At 38.5% G+C, this 21041-nt stretch overlaps 1 protein-coding gene across 1 annotated transcript in view; it reads right to left on the reverse strand.

Annotated features, from left to right (window-relative positions):
* ADAMTS3 (ADAM metallopeptidase with thrombospondin type 1 motif 3) overlaps nt 1-21041 on the reverse strand; it is a 233692-nt gene that overhangs the window by 46016 nt on the left and 166635 nt on the right. The window contains exon 5 of the mRNA XM_037150241.2: nt 5886-6085. Within this exon, the coding sequence (XP_037006136.2) occupies nt 5886-6085 (200 nt within the window). The remainder of the gene's footprint in view (nt 1-5885; nt 6086-21041) is intronic.

Below are 21041 nucleotides of genomic sequence, written 5' to 3' on the forward strand. Positions count from 1 at the left end.
TGGGGTGGTGGGCTGGGATGGGACTAAAAGACAGAAAACAGTACCTGAACAATAATTAAATTTAAAATTTTTTCATATGATGGAATTATCTTTTGAATTTCTACTGTTTTTGTTCTGATCACTTAAATGACAGTCGGCCTTTGTCCTTGTAACAGGAGACTATTCTAAAACTCTGTGGGATGTTTCCTCCTTTTACCTTCACAGTATTGCCAGGAGCCATTCTTTTCCATCTAAGATGAAAAGCAAAGAAGACCTGGAGCCCATCCTTTACATTTATTTCACTGGTTTTCCTCTCAGCAAAGCCCATGTTTTCTCCTATAGCAGCTAGTACACATCCCAAAGGAAGGAACCACTGTATTCGGACTGGGGAAAAACTGTTACCTGTCTAGAATGCTCAGAGTTCTGTAAGGTAAGCTTCAGAGTAGCTCACAAGATCACACATTTCTGCCAACACAGTTCGAGTATCAAGATACAAAGAAAAACTGTTGGAAAAAATTTCCAAGATAGTCCAATTATTTGTATTTTTCACTCTAAGAAATTTCATTTCTATTTCTTTATTTTTAAAGATTTCCTACCCCCCATTCTCTCCTTTCTGTTCTTGTCCTGTATGATTACACTGGTGACTTTTTAACTATGGGTATTCATCAAAATTACCCATTGGGCTTGAAAAACACACTCCTAATTCAGTAGCTCTTTCCTGACTCAGCCTTTGTAGCTGATGATCCTTCAGCCAAGATCACTCCTTACCCAGCCCTTGCCTGACTCCCTTCCTCATCAAATTTCTGTATCTCTGCTCAGATGTTGTCTCAGAGAAGCTTTCTTCCAACCTCCTATCCAAACTAGCCCCCACCTCCCCCACTTGACAAAAGCCCTTTACTCTTATCTGTTTTTCTTTTTGGCAGTTATTACAACCTACAGTCTCCTTTCTTCTTCAGAATTCTCCTATAAAACTAGGACTGCCATCCCTGCCTTACTGGTGAGGAAACCGAGATATTGAAAAGTTCCTACTTGTACAAGGCCTCTCACCTTGTAGGTGTTGGGGACAGGCTTGAACCCCAAACTGCCCTGCTTTTCCAGCATAGGCTGTTGCCTCCTACACACTGGTTTCTCTACGGAAGATACACCTCGGGGACAGACCAATGGAACAGACCCAAGTGTGATGCATGGAGGGAGGACCCAGAGCTTCACGCTCTTTCAGGGGCTGCACCCTCCCACCTGGGCTGCACGCTGCCACCTTCTACTAATCACTGTCACCACACTGTCATTATTTGAGGCTGTTTTACAAAATTCAAATAATTTTTAAAAATTGCCTCCATTTTACTAACAATTTAAAAGCCTTTGTTTCCATTAGAAAAATGGGAATAATTCCCATCTTGCAATATACTTGGAAAAAGTATGATAACCAAGAAATGTTAATTTCTTTCTTAAATACTTTCATGACATCACTAAGCTGTTTAAAAGCCTTGTCATTTATTTCCTCTTGTTTTTTTAAAAAAATATTTTATTTATTTATTCTTGGAAAGAGGGTACAGAGGGAGAAAGAAAGGAAGAGAAATATAGATGTAAGAGAGAAACACTGGTTGGTTACCTCCTGCATGCACCAACTGGGCACTGGGCCCACGACCCAGGCATGTGCCCTGACCAGAAATGTAACCAGTGACCTTTCACTTTGTGGAACGGCACCCAACCAGCTAAGCCACATCAGCCAGGGAATACGCTCTCATGTTTTGAAGCCAACACTGAATCTCCCCAAGATTGTTCACAATCTACTTCCATCCTGTTTATACTCCTTTGTTCATTTATCCATTCTTTCATTAAACAGATATTTAACACTAAATTACTTGAAGACCCTTCTTATGATACAAAAGTACGAAATAAGAAATATAAGCTCCCCTTAAAATAAGAGTTCAGTTTAAATGAAAAAGACAACCATGAAGCAAAGCACTTGTTTAGAAACTGTACAGTAAATATCACCTGGGCTCTGGTACTGGAACTACACTGATTACCAGGCAAACCACAGGGAGAATGCATTTACTCACCAGTCAACTAAGGTAAAGGTTTCCTGTCAATAGATTTTTATCTACAGAACCTTTACATTTTCATGTGTCCTTCATAAAACAAAGTAACAACAACAAAAATGAAAATACATAAACAAACCCCTAAAGACCCAGTATAACTCCCAGCTTTCTGACTGAATTATTAATGAACACTTTATCAAAACTTTCAATTTTATAAAAACACAAACTAAATCCCAGGAAAGCACATGATTTGCCTAAAGTCCCAGGGCCATGCAGTTCATAGAGCTTGAGCTAAAGCCCCTGCCTCCTAAGTCCCAATTTAATATTCTCAGCACTTTACACCTTGGATGACTATTGTCAAGGCTCCCTTCTCTGAAGTCTTACAAAATTTATAACTCAGCACCTACAATGTGAACCTTAATGGTAGCTTGCCTTTTATTGCTCAATCTTTAAAATTTCTCTTATATTTTTTGCCCTCCATCAAACTGCAAGTTCCGAGAGGGCAAGGACCAACTCAAATCTCTGCTGCATCACTCTGAGAGCTTTCCACAGTCTGAACGCCAGCTAGGGGCCCAAGAAGTCTGTAACTGACTGCCTCGCTAGTGGAAGGAGAGAACCGACACAAGGTACAATGACTAAAGTACCTTGGAAAAACTTCTCCACAGGAAATTTTAAATTTTAGGTAATGTTGGAAATAAATTTCATGTGGAAATCTAAACCATGGTTGTGTACTTCTGCGTGTGTGTATAGTATTGTGTAAAGCACACGACTTGCATTCGTTAGTTCAATTCTCTCAACATTCCTAGTAAGTCCGATTATTTTTCTCACTTTCCTGATGGGAAGACTAAAGCAGGCACAGAGAAGTGAAGCAACATGCTCAAAGTTACGCTACTAGCAAATCATCTAACAGCCCATAGTTGAAGACATTCATTTCATTCTCAGTGGTGAAACTTTATACAAGGCTAGTCATTTGTTTTCTGTGTGCTAACTGGTCTTCATAACAGGAATGTGTGCTGACAGTCAAATAAAAATGTATTTGAATTTCTATACTCATTTTGCATTTCAAAGAGACATGGCATTTCAAAGAACACAAATATATTTCACATATAGGCTGAAATATCAAAAGAATAAAATCATGATTAATAACATTAATAATTTTTCTTCTTCAACATAATTATTTGAAATGTAATCTTAATCACTCAAAAAGGAGGTAAACCACATAGATGCCCAAAGAAGTTGCACTTATAGTCAAAAGCTGAAGGAGGGAAACAATAGGCTTAGACAACAATGTTTGATAGATCAATAGAATATGTATTTTAGACTTCCTCCAGGATGGAGGCAGAGGTGGAAGCACTGCACCTTCTCACACAACTAAGTTTAAAAACAACAAAGTTTTAGCAACAAAAACACAGCCAAACCACAGAAAAATTGAACTACATGGAAGTCTGACAATAATGAACCCTTCAGCCAAACTGGTAAGAGGGGCAGAGCCAGCAGCAGAGCGGGGATGGGCAGGAAAGACCCACTGGACCAACCCTGGCATGCGACCCAGATGCACCAGCAGCCGTGGACGGATCCCAGGTGTGGAGAAGCAGGAGAACCCACTGAAGGCTAATCGCAGATACATTTGCGCGCAGATAAACCGGTGAAGGAGTGAGTGGTGAGACAGACCGTGCAGTCCCCAGTGCTGGGAAGCAGCAGAGGGAACCACCATTGTCCCTCTCTGACCCCGCCCCCACATACAGCATCACTAACCAGTGACTTGGGTGGCCCCGCTCTGGTGAACAACTAAGGCACCTCTCCTCATATGTAACAGGCGTGGCCAGATCAAAACATGGCTCAAGAACAACTCAGAGCCCCAGAGCCAATAAATCTAAGCGAGGAAGAAATAGCCAAACTTTCAGATGCACAGTTCAAAACACTGGTGATCAGGATGCTCACAGAACTGGTTGATTTTAGTCACAAATTAGAGGAACATATGAAGGCTAAACTAATTGAAATGAAGGGAAATACACAGAAAACCAATAGTAATGGAAAGGAAACTGGGACTCAAATCAAAGGAGTGGACCAGAAGGAGGAAAACAATAACCAAACAGAAAAGGATAAAGAGACAATAATTCAAAAAAAAGAGGAGAGGCTTAGGAACTTTCAGGACATCTTTAAATGTTCCAACATCTGAATTATAGGGGTACCAGAAGGGGAAGAGGAACAGCCACAAGTGGAAAACTTATCTGAACAAATAATAAAAGAGAACTTCCCCATTCTGGCAAAGGAAATAGACTTCCAGGAAATCCAGGAAGCTCAGACAGTCCCAAAGAAGTTGGACCCAAAATGGAACACACCAAGGCACATCATCATGACATTAGCCAAGATTAAAATGAAGGAGAGAATCCTGGAAGCAGCAAGAGAGAAGGGGACAGTCACCTACAAAGGAGTTCCCATCAGACTGTCAGCTGATTTCTCAAAAGAGACCTTACAGGCAAGAAGGGGCTGGAAAGAAGTATTCCAAGTCATGAAATCCAAAGACCTATATCCAAGATTGCTCTATCCAGCAAAGCTTTCATTTAGAATGGAAGGACAGATAAAGTGCTTCTCAGATAAGAGCAAATTCAAGAAGTTCATATCACCAAGCCCTTATTATATGAAATGTTAAAGGAACTTACCTAAGAAAAAGAAGATAAAAAAGATGAACAGTGAAAGGACAGCAAACTCACAGTTATTAAGAACCACACCTAAAACAAAAGCAAACTAAGAGGACAGCTAGATCAGGAGCAGAACCATAGAAATGAAGATCACATGGAGGATTAGCAACAGGGAGTGGGAGAAGGAGAAGGAGGGAGAAGGTACAGAGAATAAGTAGCATAGATGGTAGATAGAAAATAGATAGGGGGGAGGGCAAGAATATTATGGGAAATATAGAATCTAAAGAATTGAGACACATGGTCATAAACTAAAGGGGGGGAATGATAGGGGAGGGGGTGTGCAGGGTGGAGGGGAATGAAGGGGGGGAATAGAACAACTGTAATGGCATAATTAATAAAATATATTTAACAAAAAAGAATATGTATTTTATAATTCTAAGCGATAAAAAATATCGCTTAGTAAGTACAATCAAAAAAATTTGATTGTACTACTATGTCAACGATCTTTTAGAAGTAGGTGATTTATAAATTATTTCTTCTCAATTGTTATCTGCCTAGTCACAAGGAAAAAAAACACCCATTCGAAGGATGTTGATTAAATGTCTTCTGGATACAATTAAGGCTCATGAAGAAGAAATAATGGATAAATTTAAAGAGTCCTTCTATGACTGCATAGCAGCACTGTGCCAAGAGTTGACTCTGCTTTGTAAATATATTGCCTACATTGTATAGTACAGAAAAATGGCACTCTTATTCAAAGGCTCTGCCAACAAGCATGAGACAGAGTCATTAGGCCTCAATCATTCTTTATCATCCTGGGATATAAAAAAATGCTAAAAAAGAACTATTTTATCCTTTGTGGTCCACATCAAGGCAGGCAGATTAAGTCCTGAGAGTTTTGATTATTCCCAGAACAAATTGAGAAAACAATTCATGTCACAGTCCCACTGCATTATGACTTTTTCAAATTATGATTTCCCCTTGATGACAACAGAAAAATAGTTGATCAACCAAAAGAAATGTGTGTTTCGTGCTTCCCTTAGTTTTGCATCCTTGTATGTTAACTGTGGAAATTACTGTCTGCATTCAATGCAGTTGTATACACATTTTGGATGAGGGGCACAGTCATAGAAGTGCCCACACAGGTTTCCAGAAGACACTAACAAAACAGATGTGAACTAAAAGATTTAAAATAAAAAAGGCCTCACAAAGAGTCACTACTCACAATGTTCATCAGGGTGAGGAGGTAGTTTTGGACGTGCTCTTTGCCATGGAAACGGACCACAGAGTCATCCACTCCCAGCAGCACCTCAATGTTGTAATCGTTTTCTTCTGCATGTCTGCGACGTCTAATTGTTTTGTTCAGCTGCCGGTCGATGTTGCGGTAACCAGTGCCTAGATCGTCAAGGCCTCCCAGATCGGACTCTGTAAAGAAGCAAACAAAGCTCAAGCATTTCAGCTTTCCCAATGGAACTTTTTGCAAAATCTTCTAGGGGGCCCACTGTTATAATCCATAATCACTGATTTTCAGTTTATTCCACAAATAATATGCATATCTGCATGACCAGACAGGCCTCAGATAAATTCAACATAGAACAGAAATATTGAGGGCAAAATGATATTACTGTACAGAAGGCAGTGTTGCCACGCTGACCGAAATGTCCCTGAGGACAAGAGTAGTTTAGTCTTCCTCCAGCTGCATCCCCACAACGGAGCAAAGAAAGTGGGGTTCAAAGAAAGTGCTGGCTAAGAGGTTATTAAATAAATAGAGATTTTAAATAAAAAATCATGTCTTGATAAGTTTACAGAGGTTAAATACCTATAATCAGACTGTAGGACTTGTATCTCAACCCATTTAAATTGCTCCGTTTTCCAGTAGCCTTAACTTAAAAATTCGAGTATAGCGTGGCAACACAACAGCATCTAGTGGTATAATTATCGGTCACTATCTATTACGTTATTTCTGCTGAATGTGTTTTTCTGGTGAATAGAAGTGGGAATACAAGGGACATCCACTTCACATCCAGTGAACACTACAGGTCTGCACATTCGTACTGGCCATCATCTGGATAGCAGGTCATTTCAATTGCTGTATAGCTGAATCTATGAGATGCCAAACTAAGAAAGTCAGAAAATTACCTATAAGCCAAAGGAAAAAAATAGTAGAAACAGTTTTTTAATTCTGTTTTTAGTTGAAGAAATTTAAAAGTTTTACTTTCCAAATGGGAATATACACACAAACACACAGAGATCCATATACAGAGTAAAAACCATACAGATATAAATACATACATATATATGTCTGTCTGCCTGTCTTTTTATCTGGAGAAAGTGAGTGAAGGATCCTTAAATTCTAAACACCTATATTACCTGCCTTCAGATTACCATATTTTTGGCAAAAACAATGTTTTTGATGGATTGAAAAATAAAATCTCTCATTTGAATATTAAAATACAAGCTATTCAAAACTGTTGGTATAAAACTGAAAGGATATTCATTTCCATTTCAAATGTATAAAACTTGGAAAGCATTTTATTTTACACACTGCCCCGATGTCTAAAACAACCGCATATCTAAAAACACATTTGACAGAACCTTGTCTGACTTCACGGTTTATGTGAAGGGTTATTCAATGCTGCACCAAGGCCTATAAGCTAGTTGAATTAGTGTGTGACATTAATGAATAGGCATTTTCCTCTCCACCTTTGCGGTTTTAGTCAAGTTGAGGGGTAAAAAAAGGTGTCTCTTAGCCAGAAAGATTGATGACCAAGCCACAGCCACATGGGATTAGAAATAGTGGAAGTAAAGATCCTACTCACACCCCATCCACTTACAAAAAAAAAAAAAAAAGAGAGAGAGAGAAACAGCAGCACCGTCTCCCCTCCCCCAGGAGTCCAGCCCGGGCGTAAGCTCTGAATGTGACTAGTCAGGTTTGAAAGCTATACTGTGATTCACTTTGACCCAAGCCCAACTGCTAGATCATTAGCTGGGAATTTTCTCCTCATCAGGGACTCAGGTTGGCTCCACAACACATAAATAACTCTCACCACCATCCACATCAAACAGAAAGCTTTCCTCAAAAGTTGTTTCTGAGAGTTGTAAACCTCCAGTGAAGGCAAGAGACTACACCTGCAAACAGCTTTACTGTTCAACCTCAGGCCTTTTCACACACTCAAGAATGTGAAAGGTTGTGATAGCTAGCATACAAATAGGAAATTCATACATGAACTCCCAGTTCTAAAAATGGTCCTATTTGGCAGAACTGTCAGCAACCACATCCAATGGAAATATACCAGCAATGTCATCATATCATTAAGTCTGACGCTTGAATGAAGGAGGCTGAATACATATTTCAGAGACGGTTCATTCTGCTCTAATACACCTTTGGTTTTGCCTTTCTATCTCTCCTTAAATAGGCAGTTTTCTGGAAAGAGAAGAGAATCATTTTTTTCATTGCATGGATCTTAGGAAGGGAGAAGGAAGCCTTTTTCTTTCAACCACTGCCTTTATTCAATCAAGAATACTTTTGTCCCTATTTCCCCCTGTGCTGTACTGTATGCACAGTGTTCTTTCTTACGATTCCTAAAGTGAGCAATGCCAAGCATTCCAAGGAAAAAACAACTTCTGGCACTTATTATCTCTACACATCTCTATTAATTACAGACAGTTCTGAGGCTGTAAAATATCTTCATTCATCATGAACTTTTCTTCGTATGCCTACTTTATAATGTAATGGTAAAATGATTAGTAGCATGGGCTTTTAAGCAGACATACCTGGCTTTAAATCCCGGGAGTGTCACATCCTATCAGTGTGATTTTATTCAAGATGCCTGACTTTGCAGACTTACTGCGATGATGTGATTAATGATCATTAAAGAACACTGTGCAGAGTGCTTAGACGTAAGTGATTCACAAATACTACTTACTGCTACTACAATAATGATGATGTGATGATGATTTCCCATTAAGAGAAACCATCATTTTCAAAGACTCCTACATTCTATTTTTTACATCGCAAATCAAATAGTTATGGTTCTTTTAAAACAGAGATAAGTAAAAATTCTTGAATTAGTGACCGAAACTCTGAACTGCTGGTGACTTTAGAAATTAGGGCAACCTACATCCTGCAGAGAACAAAATAGATACAAGGAGAGAAAATCTAGAAGGTTTACATTCAATGTTAAATCAGGATTAAACTCAGTGAGACAAGTTTGTCTAGTAGATTAAGCGCATTGGAAAGAGCTAGCTTGTAGACGGCACTGATCTTCATTCTACCCATAGTTACTGAGCACCCACATGTGTGTAGACCCTGGGAACCACACAGTTGTACTGGATTTATATCCATAAAGTAGCTGAATTCTACTATGTAGTAACAACGACAGAGGCTGAGTCACTTTTCCAATTGCCAGTTTAAGTAGCTCTAATCAGGGAACTAACACATACCTTTTAGTAATATTTCATACCTGTATAAAGCTTCAGAGTTTAAAAGCTGACAAACTGGCAAATTTTTAGATATTTCTATGTCCAGTTCTCTGTCATCTCTGTGCCCCCGAAAGAGAGGAAAACAGAAACCTCTCAAGGCAGTATCATTCTAATCACGTCCAGCCACCCCTGGCAGAGCTGTCTGATGCCGAGAGGACGGGGAGGAATCACACAGGAGTCAGCAGGCAAGTTCAAGAAGTGAAAGCTGAGTGACATTTTAATGAAGTGCTGCAAACTATGGCTCTCTGGTGGCCTGCTGCTGGCATCCTGCTACATAAGTGCATCCAAGGTAACCTGAATGGCAGTGGCCGAGTGGGAGAGCAGAAAGTGATGGGTGCAGTAACAGAATTAGCAGGAAAGCTGAGCCCGTTCAGATAAGTAAATAAGCCTCTGCGATAAGCATAGTGATGCTACTGTTCCCCACACTGTGTTCCAGAAAAGTGATGCTCATGGCACTTTTCAAGCTCTTCAGAAATATTAAAGGCAATCCCTTTGAGGACTTAGGTTGAGTGAGTTTTCTCTTTACAAACTTTTTGGAAAACGAAAGTTTTAAAACTTATCTAAGGAGTTACTGATATGAATTAATATTTTTGAAACTATTTTGATTGTGTCCTTTTGTGTACCCCCTAGTTGCCAACTGCTGTATGTGAACTTTTAGAAAAACAGTTTTCCTAGAAACAGTTTTTACTGAAATAAGATATTTTGGGGAACATGGGTCATCAAGTCACAATACATATATATAATCATTTTAGTGTTAAATATAGAATTGTCATGTTAACTCAGAATTTTGAACTTATCAAATAGGTAAAGTAGAATACAGCTTGTTTTGCTGATTATGAACACTTGAGCTGAAGACATTTCCAGGATGGAATATGGCGTGTGTGGCAGGTGTATATGCTCACTATATTTACAGTGTGCCTGGTAAAAGCAGTCTATACCCCAGCAGACATTCCTATGGTCTGAAAAATGGCAGGAGACAAAGATAAAACTGCAAAGGTACATGTTCTGATCAAGTTCTCAATGCGATAGGAATATATTTTGGGTTGGAAAGAAATCTTAACCATACTGTGATGAAGGCAGTGTGAGAATCATCGACCCCGTATTCTGTTCTCTCCTTCCTAAGAAGCAGCACATCAATTCTATTTGAAGTGGCAATAAATTCAGCTAAAAGGCATTCCCAGTCTCCCAGCAACAAAGGACCATATGTGCCTAAGAATAAGACAATGAGATATGAGCAGAAGTTTGGCTTATACCTCAGGGACTTAAACTAATTGTATGACCGACTTCCATGAAGGCTCCCCAAAGGAAGGTCATTCACCTTGGTAGGTGCCCCCCCTCCCTTTGTCCCTTTACTCAACATTTCCTCCTGCTGCCTGGAAACACGGACATGGTATCAGTTTTATGAGGTCATGCTGGCATCAAGGCAAGTGCTGAGTATGGTAGGGCAGCTACAAAGATGGGATCTAACCCCACAGTGACAGCGGAGCCACCATCCCTCCCTGGATTGCCCAGCGCCAGATGTGCTACCCATGAGGAACAATACTACCATTGTGTTTGGGCCATGTGTGGGGTTCTTTTACGTCACAGAATATAGTCCTAATAGATATGACTGAAATATTTAATCTTTTCTAGATTAGCACTCCTTCATATTTGGGAATGCAAGTTAATTTTTATGTGAATAAGTGAATGACAAAGATCTACTTTACCAAAATGTTCCATAGCAGCTTTCTTTGTAGTGCATCTATTTCAGAAAATGAGAAGCATACTGTTTGTCAGTAACAAGAAAAAATACAGAATGAGTTTATATGTAGAAATTATGCATTATTCATAAACAGAATACAGTGTGAAATCAAGCAACTGGAATACCACAACCTGGATTTTCCAATAGGAGGTGGAGATGCTAAGATGACATCTAAAAAATAGGCATAAAATCCAAAAAATGTCATGTGATAACATCAGAATCAGAGAGCAGTTAACTTAAATAATTGTGTTGGTGTTTGTATCACTAACAATAATTTTTATACTTCTTTTTAAAAAAATGTTATTATTGATTCCTATAAAGATATGGACCACCACTCTACCGAGATATAAAATACTTCTGTGAAAAGCAGCTGAATCCTGTACCAACTGGGAAATTCCATAATATTACTTCAAAAAACAGGCCGATTTATGATGTCAACTCTTAAGTTTCATTAGGTAACTGTTGCTGTTTTTTAAAAAGATATTACCATTGAATGAACATTAGTTTCCATAAGTTCTTTTCCCCAGAAGTTCTAATTCCAAAATACATGTGTTGCTTTTGTTTTCACTGACTACTTTAAGGGATAGTATATGGAATTTTTTTTAATGGAAAACTTCTCACCTTTTAAATGAAAAAATATGCTTTTATGTTTGGGGTTTGTGATCATTAGTAAACAAGCAAAACAGAAAAGTCATTCAGTGTCCAATACATAGAAAATTCTGACTTTTAATAAGAATCTCCTACATGTCAGAATATTTTTATCTGCAAATAAACAAAACTTCACTTAGTTTAAGCAATCAGAAAATACATTTGCTTGCCTTACAAGAGGTCCAAAAGTAGGATGATTCCTCACTAAGCAGTTCATCAGGAGTGGTCCTCCTCTTCCTGTATTCCCTAGTAACAGTCTTTCACTGGCTTCTTTTTCTATCTTACTTTGCATGAATACAGTTTATGTTTAATTTTTTTATTGTAATCTGATTGCCTAGAGACCACTTCTGTATTATTTGGGCTCTTAATGTTTTGGAAAAGGTACAGTGTTTCATTCCCAAAGTAGTGAACCCCCATCATCGTTACTTGTTCAGCCTCATTTCATACATTTCTTGAATATATCATTAAAACTTAATGATATACTTAATGATATTGGGTGTGGGCTTAGACAAAATATTGGGTTGGCTAAAAAATTTGTTTGATGTTTTCCATAAAATGGCTCTGGTAATGCTTAGTGGTCTTTAATGTAATTCAAAACAACTTTGTTAGATTATATTGTGACAACTGTCATATTAGGGTGCATTGAAAAAAACTTATCAAAATGGGTGCATTTTTATGCAGTCATTTTTATATTGAAGATGAAAGAAAATATGCAACATTTTCAGCATGTTATGCTTTATTATTTCAAGAAAGATAAAAACGCAACTGAAAAGCAAACAAAGAAAAAAGATTTGTGCTGTGTATAGAGAAGGTACTGATCAAACATGTCAAACGTGGTTTGAAAAGTTTCGTGCTGGAAGATGGAACTAGAGAGCATTATGCTAAGTGAAATAAGCTAGTTGGTGAGGGACAAATACCATATTATCTCACCTTTAACTGGAATATAATCAACAAAAGAAAAAAGCAAACAAAATGTAACCAGAGGCATTCAAATTAAGAACAAGCTAACAATAGCCAGGGGCGGGGGCGCAGTGGGGAGAAAGGTTTTCAGGAACAACTATAAAGGACAAATGGACAAAACCAAGAGGGAGGGTGGAAGCAAGGGAGGGAGGTGGGTTTGGCTGGTGTGGAGGGTATTGGTGAGGAGAAAATGCAGACAACTGTAATTGAACAACAATAAAGTAATAAAAAAAAAGTTTCATGCTGGAGACTTCTTGCTGGACTACACTCTGCAGTCAGGTAGACCAGTTGAAGTTGAGAGCAGTCAAATCAAGTTTGCAGATGACATGGTAGTATATATAGAAAACCCTATAGGCTCTACCAAAAAACTACTTGAGCTAATAAATGAATTTGGCAAAATAGTGGTATACAAAGTCAATATTCAGAAATTGAAGGCATGTTTATACATCAACAATGAAATATCAGAAACAGAAACTAGGAAGAAAATCCCATTTACTACAGCAACAAGAAAAATAAAGTATCTAGGAATAAACTTAACCAAGGAAGTAAAAGACCTATACTTGGAAGACTATACAACACTGAAGAAAGAAATCAAGGAAGACACAAATGTAAGCATATACCATGTTCATGAATTGGAAGAATTAACATCATTAAAATATCCATATTACTCAAAGATTTAATCCAATCCCTATCTAAATACCAATGGCATATTTCACAGATTTAGAACAAATATTTTAAAAATTTATATGGACCATGAACAACCCTGAATAGCCTCAGCAATTTTGAGGAAAAAGAACAAAGTTGAAGGGATCACAATACCTGATATCAAACTATATTACAAGGCCACTGTAATGAAAACAGTCTGGTACTGGCATAAGAACAGACGCATAGCTCAATGGAGAGAGCCCAGAAATAAACCCACGTTAGTATGGCCAATTAATTTTTGACAAAGGGACTGGAAGAATAAAATGGAATAAAAATAGCCTCTTCAGTAAATGGTGTTGGGAAATCTGGACAGGCATATGCAAAAAAAGAAAGAGAGGGAGAGAAAGGAAGAAAGAAACTTGACCACCAATGTGTACCATACACAAAAATAAACTCAAGATGAATAAAATACTTAAATATAAGTTATGAAACCATAAACATCCTAGAGAAAAACATAGGTAGAAAAATTTTGCATAATCCACACAGCGATATTTTCATCAACATATCTCTTAGGGCAAGGAACATAAAGGAAAGAATAAGCAAATGGACTACATCAAATTTAAAAGCTTCTGCATGGCTTAAAAAACATCAGCAAAATAAAAAAGAAAACCAACCACATGAGAAGAAAACACATGTGCCAATGATACCTCAGACATGGGTTTGATCTTCAAAATATAAGAACTCACATGACTCAACACCAGGAAGACAAACAAGCCAACTGAAAAGTGGGCAAAGGACCTGCACAGACACTTCTCCAAGGAGGACATACAGGGGGCCCAGAGACATATGAAAGGATGCTCAGCATCACTAGCCATCAGAGAGATACATATTAAAACCATAAGGAGATACCACTTCACACTGGTCAGAATGTCCATCATTAACAAATAAACAAGTGCTGGTGAGGATGTAGAGAAAGGGGAATCCTAGTGCACTGTAGGTGGGAATGCAGACTGGTGCTTCCACTGTGGAAAACAATATAGAATTTCCTCAAAAAACTAAAAATGGAACTGCCTTTTGACCTAGCAATTCCACTTCTGGTAGTATACCCTGAGAATCTGGAATCATCAATTCAAATGAATCTATGCGTCTCTATGTTCATAGCAGTGTTATTTACAATAGCCAAGTGCTAGAAACACCCTCAGTACCCATGAGTAAAGGAATGGATCAAAAAACTGTGGCACATTTACATATTGGAATACTACACAGTAGAAAGAAAAAAGGAACTCCTACTCTTTGCAACAGCATGGATGGAACTGGAGAGCATTATGCTAAGTAAAATAAGGAGGCAGTGAAAGACAATAAATGAAACCTAATGAACAAAACAGACCCATGAGCAAAAAGAACTAGAGACATGGAAATAAAGAACAAGGGACCAGACAGGGTCTCTGACCCAGACTGACAGGGACCAGAGGAGAGGGGTCACAGGGATAATGGGGGGGGGGGAGAGGAAGTGTCTAGACAAGGAACATGTATAAAGGAGCCATGAAAATGGATAACATGGTGGGGACTGACTGTGGGAGGGGGGTCAGCAGACCAGGGGAGAGCAATGGGGAAAAATCAGGACAACTGTAATTGAATGACAATAATTCTTAAAAAGGCATAATTGAGAACAACCAACATTATACCATACGGGAGATAGCCAACATACTCAAAATATCCAAATCAATGAAATTTCTGGTGAAAATAAAAAACGTGTCCTTTATTTTATGGAAAAAACTAAACAGACTTTTTGGCCAACCCAACACATTATTTTCTGTTAAATTCAAATTTCAAATAAATAAAACTTATTGTGTATCTAAAATTAAAATTTAAGTCAAAAGTCTTTATTTTTATTTGCTAAATCTGGCAACTCCAGGTGTGGGGCGACTATCTTTTCCCAGACAGCCCGTGCAGCCCCATGGATTTACACCGTCCAGGCCTCACTTCTGCACTCCACCCTGGATCTCGGCTCTGGCAGTGGGCATTGACCCAGGTACGGTTAAGTACTGCATTCTGTTTCGGTGGCTCCAGTAATTGGTTAATAGATGAACACACTGCCTAAATCATGCCAATGAAACTATGACCTAGAACTGTTTTACTGGGAGATATGGGGAAAGAAAAGTTTTCACCACTAAACTTGAAACCAGCAGAATATAACAGTGCAGCAGGGCAATTGCTTGTTGGTGAATGTGAAAGAGAAGATTACTAATGAAGAGAATAGTTTATGCTCCAATGATGAGTTTCAGCTTCTAAATTCAACCATGCCTGAAACCTTGGTCTCTTTAGTTCCATGAGTCTATAAACTATCACCACCTAATTTTCTTTTCTATTTGCTTTTTAATTTTTTTTTTGCTTAACAGAGTTTGATGTTAGTTCCTAATAGATGAAATTAAAAGAACCATGATCAATAAATCCATCTACACTTTTCTGTTACAGTCATCAATTGTCCTCATTTTCTTTGAAATCTTCTGTTCAGTTCTTTGAACTGAACACAGTTCTTTGAAAAAGAAGATCTATTCTATTTAATCTCCCAAATTAATTAGTTTATTCCCTTTATTTCATTTGTTACTAGTGATCTGTTTTGTAGTTTGTTTCTTTTATTTCTCTTATTCAGCTAAAATCATACACCTCATTTCAGAAGAAAGCTACAGATCTTCAGTGTTCTACCTCTACGTAGCTTTCTCTTCTCCCATACTCAGTCCTGTGACCACGGGCCACCTTCCTCTCTCAGACTCTCAGCTCTGGCTTCTCAACTCTTCCTTGGGACTCAGACTGGAAACTCCCCAGGAAGTAAACTGGGGTAACACCGAGGCTCACCTCACTTGTTTCTCCTCTCTTAGGGATCACTGGCCCTCACTGCCAGATATCCAGTGTATGCAAACTATGGCTTCATATATTTTTCCAATGTTTGGTTGTTCGAAGGAGGGTAAATTCAGTCTCTGTTATTTCATCTTGGCCAAAAGCAGAAGTTCACTTAATTGGATATGGCTAGGAACATGTAGTGCTTATGATTTAGAATTTTCTACAACTATTTTCTATATACATTTACTTGGGTATCCCTAAATGATTTTCTATGCACATTTACTTGGACTTGTGGAAGTTAGGTAGTAGTACAGCGTTCTGTGTGAAAACCCTGACATTGCTCTTTTAATTAGAAAATCATACATCTATGAAAAATAAAATCTCCTCAAAAATGTCTTGCAATACAGCATACCATATGCAAGGGAGAGCAATTTAAGGTTGAACAGCATTTAGTAAATTAAAAAAAAAATCTTACCTTTCCTCCAAAAGAATGTGAACTTCTTTGTTCATTGAAAGCTGGCTAAGCTAGGGGGTACTGTAAATGTGTTTACAGAAAAGAAAACTGTCTTCCGAGAAAAAAAGCTACTTGTTACTTAACAAAAACATGGAGAGAGTTAAAAAAATTAAAACCTTAGCAAACATAGGTATTGCTTTTACAGTCCAAAGAACATGCTTGAAATATTCACTGAAAATGTTTTAGACTGACTCTTTTAGAGAATTGCAAACTAGGTTTTTAAAAAATCATAATTAGCCCTGGCCAGGTGGCTCAGTTGGTTGGAGCATCATCCTGTAACCAAAAGACTATGGGTTTGATCCTCAGTCAGGGCACACACCTATGTTGTGGGTTCAATCCCTGGTTGAGGAGTATATGGGAGGCAACTGATCTCTCTCTCTCTCTCCTCCCCCACTTCCTTTCTCTCTAAAATCAATTTACTAAGCTATGCACAAGTGAAGATTATAAAAAATTCATAATTAGATAAAAAATTGGGAGTGAACTTCAGGAAGTCACATTACAGAGTTGGAGGCAAGAAATACATCCTATAAAGCATGGCTCACTGCGGTCCACCCCCTAAAATCAACAAGGGCACAATAAGCAGAATGAAACTGCTCACTCAAAAAAGGCATCATCTTGTGATAACTGCAGAAAATGAAACAAAGATGGTTCGTAGTACACTAGGTCTTGTTTCTAAGTTCATCTTTCTAGATTTTAAAACCCTTCCTTTGCATTCTTAGTGGAAGAAATCTAAAAATTGGTATGTTCAACTCAATTGAGGAATGATGTATGTGATAGGTTAACATAGATGTAGTGAAAACACCACTGTCAGCAAAATCAATAATTTCTTCAAATAGCAAGAGGGAATTCCAGACTGGAGGTAGTAAGTCTATTTCTGGGTGAGTGTGGGTTGATTTCTCCTCTATTCATCCCATTTTAAAGATCTAATACATTGGTCATACAAGGAGCATCATTGCAAGTAAAAATGTTAGAATTACTGGAAAAGGTTCATTAGCTCTCTTCTTCCTGTGCTGCCCCCTCTACTTTTCCCATCTTTCCCTTCCCCCTCCTTCCATTTCTTGCTGCATTCACTTCCTTTTTTCCTCCCCTACCTCCTTCACTCCCTTCCACCCATGTGTTTCCAAACATTTCTTGAGCACCTTTTTAGCTTCTAAGACTAAAAGATGAGTAAGTCCAGTTCCTATCACCGAAGATGTTACAGCTGAGTAGGAAAGATAAATAAAGAGATATTCTATATAAATATGTCACTCAAGAAGAACCAAGTTACCCCACCTAAAAGAGTCTGAGAATGTTTCAGCAGAGGAAGTGACATGCAAGTTGTAATTTAAAAGATTCACAGAAGTTAGGCATGTGGAGAAATTGGGAAGGCCATTCCAGACAATGGATACACATGTGCAAGAGACCTGGAAAGTACTGATATGCTGGGGGAACAGAACATCAAAGAGGATGGAGCAAAAGTGGGTGAAGATCTGTGTGGCAACATGGGGTCACTGAGGGAGGTGGGGCAGGATCAGGAAGAACTTTAATATTTTATAGACAGACTTTGAGTTGGTTCTTCTGGGGCAGTTCTGTTCCATGCCTGTTATCCTGGCATAAATATCAGTAATATTTTCTCTCATACTCAAATGTGTCTTGGTTGGAGCAATAAATTAAGTGGTCACTCTTCTCATAGGTCTCTTGGGCTCAGAATGAAGGCAGAGCTGAGTCTGCAATTCTCCTTTGTGCACCTGTGTTCAGTGATAACAGAGAGACTGCAATAGCAGGGCTTCCAAGTTCATGTTGCGGTGATGTTCTCTCCTACTTGTGGGAGCAGGCCTGGGGAATATGGCTACTTGGAGCTGTCATCTATTCCAACCTCCTCGAGGTGTAGACTCCTCCAGAAGCTGGAACCTTGTGCTCCAATATGCCTGCAGGTGGGATTCCAGGTGAAAATGTGGCTAAGCCAAGTAGATGCACTCACGTGAGACAGGACATTCAGAAGTGACAAATGTAACTGGGGAGACACTGTGGAGATGGTTTTTCTTTAGCAGCATCCTAGGCTGAGTCACTAGCTATGTGGACAATGAGAAGAATGTGTGGTAGCAGTAATGGCAGTTTGCTGTCCTCAGAAAACATCTCCAGTGGCAAGTTCTTGGAATCAGCAGTCCCAGCAGCAGCTTGCTCACTCTTCCCCTCTCTGACCACAGTGGCATTACTACTGCCTGGGCATCAGTGGGGGAGGGCAATCTCCTGTGTCCTTCTGGGAACTTGTCCTGGAGCCCCAGCCTAGGGGCCACCCCTCCAATCAGTCCAATAACTTAATGTGCACTTAATTATTTATATTAAATCCTTTCAAGCTTAGAACAGCTAGTGTGGTTTCAATTTCCTGGAACCGAACCATAACTTATATACAGTAAGTTATTTAACAAAACTTGGCCTCAAATCTATGGCATGTAATAAGAGGGTTGGACTATTCAATGACCTGCAAGACCGCTCCTGCCTCTAGAATGCTGCCTCTGTGATTCTGACCCTTTGTGGAGTTTACCTAATACCTCTATTTTTCTCTCCTGCATCCGTAGAAACTACTTCCAATCTGGCCTTTAGCTTCTATTGCTGTTTGGAGACATATGGCAAACAGTTAGCTTACTAACAACTGTTTTAGTAAGCTATTAAGGTCATTCTTAGTAAGCTATTAAGTAAGCTATTTAGTAAGCTATTAAGAAGATCATTATTAGCTTATTAGTAAGCTATTTAGTAAGATAATTATTAACATAGTTTCAGTATTTAGAAAATACACCAAAAGTCAAATATATATAAGGCAGGAATGAGAGATCACTCATTCGTTCAACAAAAATTTTTGAGCATCTATTATGTGTCAGGTGCTCTGAAGTAATATTGTCTAAACACTTTAGCCTAGTCCAGTGATTTTCAACCTTTTTCATCTCATGATACACACAAACTAACTACTAAAATTCTGTGGCACAACACAAATATTTTTTTCTGATCTGAGAAAAAAGAGGTATAATTTTGATTCTTTCACAGTGGATGGCTATTGTGTTTGCTGTGGTCATTTTTTTAATTTGGGAGCAGAGATTGGTGCCCCTGATTAAACAGTCAGATATGGAATGCTTTCAAAATTCTTGTGGCACACCAGTTGAAAATCACTAACCTAGTCCAAGCATTTGTTTAGACAAAAAATTCCTGGAAATACAGTTTATCTTTGTCTTGTTTGCAGTTTAGTAGCTTTCAGTCCGCACCGTGTGGACAGCCCTGCTCACCCCTTTCCATGGGCCTCCCAGGCTTCCGTCAGGGTTGATGCTCCTTTACAGAAATTGACCAGAGTCCAATGAGCATTTATTTCTTCCCCCATCTCTCTAGAACGCCGTCTCCATTTCTAGCCCATTTTGCTTTCTTCAGTAGGGTAAGTTGTCACACATTCCTTCACTGACGCAGTCTTTGAACTTCACATTTCCCTCCGCCCCACTCCCAGTTTTCCCTGTGGCCCTTTGCTGGATCCCGTGTTCCTTACCAGTTGGCTGAGAATCACCCAGGCCTTTTTGCTTTTTACACATATTTTCTTGGACAACTAATTTAGTCTGAGAGTTTTAATACATTATTTTAATCTGCAGGTGTTATCCTGAGTTACGGAACATTTCTACATTCTGTTTCAGTGTCGTCTCATTATTATTATTCTCAAAGCATTAACTTATTTCCACCTAATACATCCTCTAACCTTTTTAAAATCCTCACTCAAGGATATATTTATTAATTTTAGAGAGAGGGGAAGGAAGAGATACACAGAGAGAGAAAGAGAAGGGGAGAGAGAGAAAGAGAAGGGGTGAGAAACATCAGTGTGAGAAGTATCAACCGGTTTGCCCTATGTGCCCCAACTGGGGATTGAACCCACAACCTAGCTATTGTTCCCTGACCAGGAATCAAACCTGCAACCTTTTGATGCATGGGATGATGCTCCAACCAGCTGAGCAACCTGGCCAGGGCTATCCTTCAATCTTTTGTACTTCCTTACAAAGCAATCAAAGCTCTAGTTATTTTTACTTTGCTTGCCTCATAAGGCCATTGCCAAATTCTGATAATTCTCACTACATAATATCCTTGGATTTACCATTCTCTCTGCTTTTCTGCATCTAACAATATATTCCAGGTTCTGTGCATTGAGCTATTTCTTCTCTTTTTCTATTTTCTGTCTTCTACATTTGTCATATATTCAACCACTTAAATGATCTTCTTTAAATGTTACTGTAAGAGCTTTTGGTAGTACAAATTTCCTTTCTTCATTACATGTAAACCTTTTGGCATTGGCCAAACTACCTAAAGTACATGTCTGTTATTGTAGGTGAGTTTTATTTTTCCTCTAGTAGAGTTAACCTAATTATTTTTCATCACAGTCTACTCATTTTTGTGATTTTACTTACTTCATCAGCCTAGAATGTCATCCACTTGAACAAAACAATTATCTCAAAAAAATTTTAATGAAATGGATCAAAGTCTTTTCTGTTCAAGGATTATTTTATCTGACTCTAATTAATATATTTAGTAGTCTCAGAGGATTT

The sequence above is a fragment of the Artibeus jamaicensis genome, unplaced genomic scaffold (assembly GCF_021234435.1).
Source record: "Artibeus jamaicensis isolate MK-2021 breed Jamaican fruit bat unplaced genomic scaffold, CSHL_Jam_final scaffold_1031, whole genome shotgun sequence".
Classification (NCBI taxonomy): domain Eukaryota; kingdom Metazoa; phylum Chordata; class Mammalia; order Chiroptera; family Phyllostomidae; genus Artibeus; species Artibeus jamaicensis.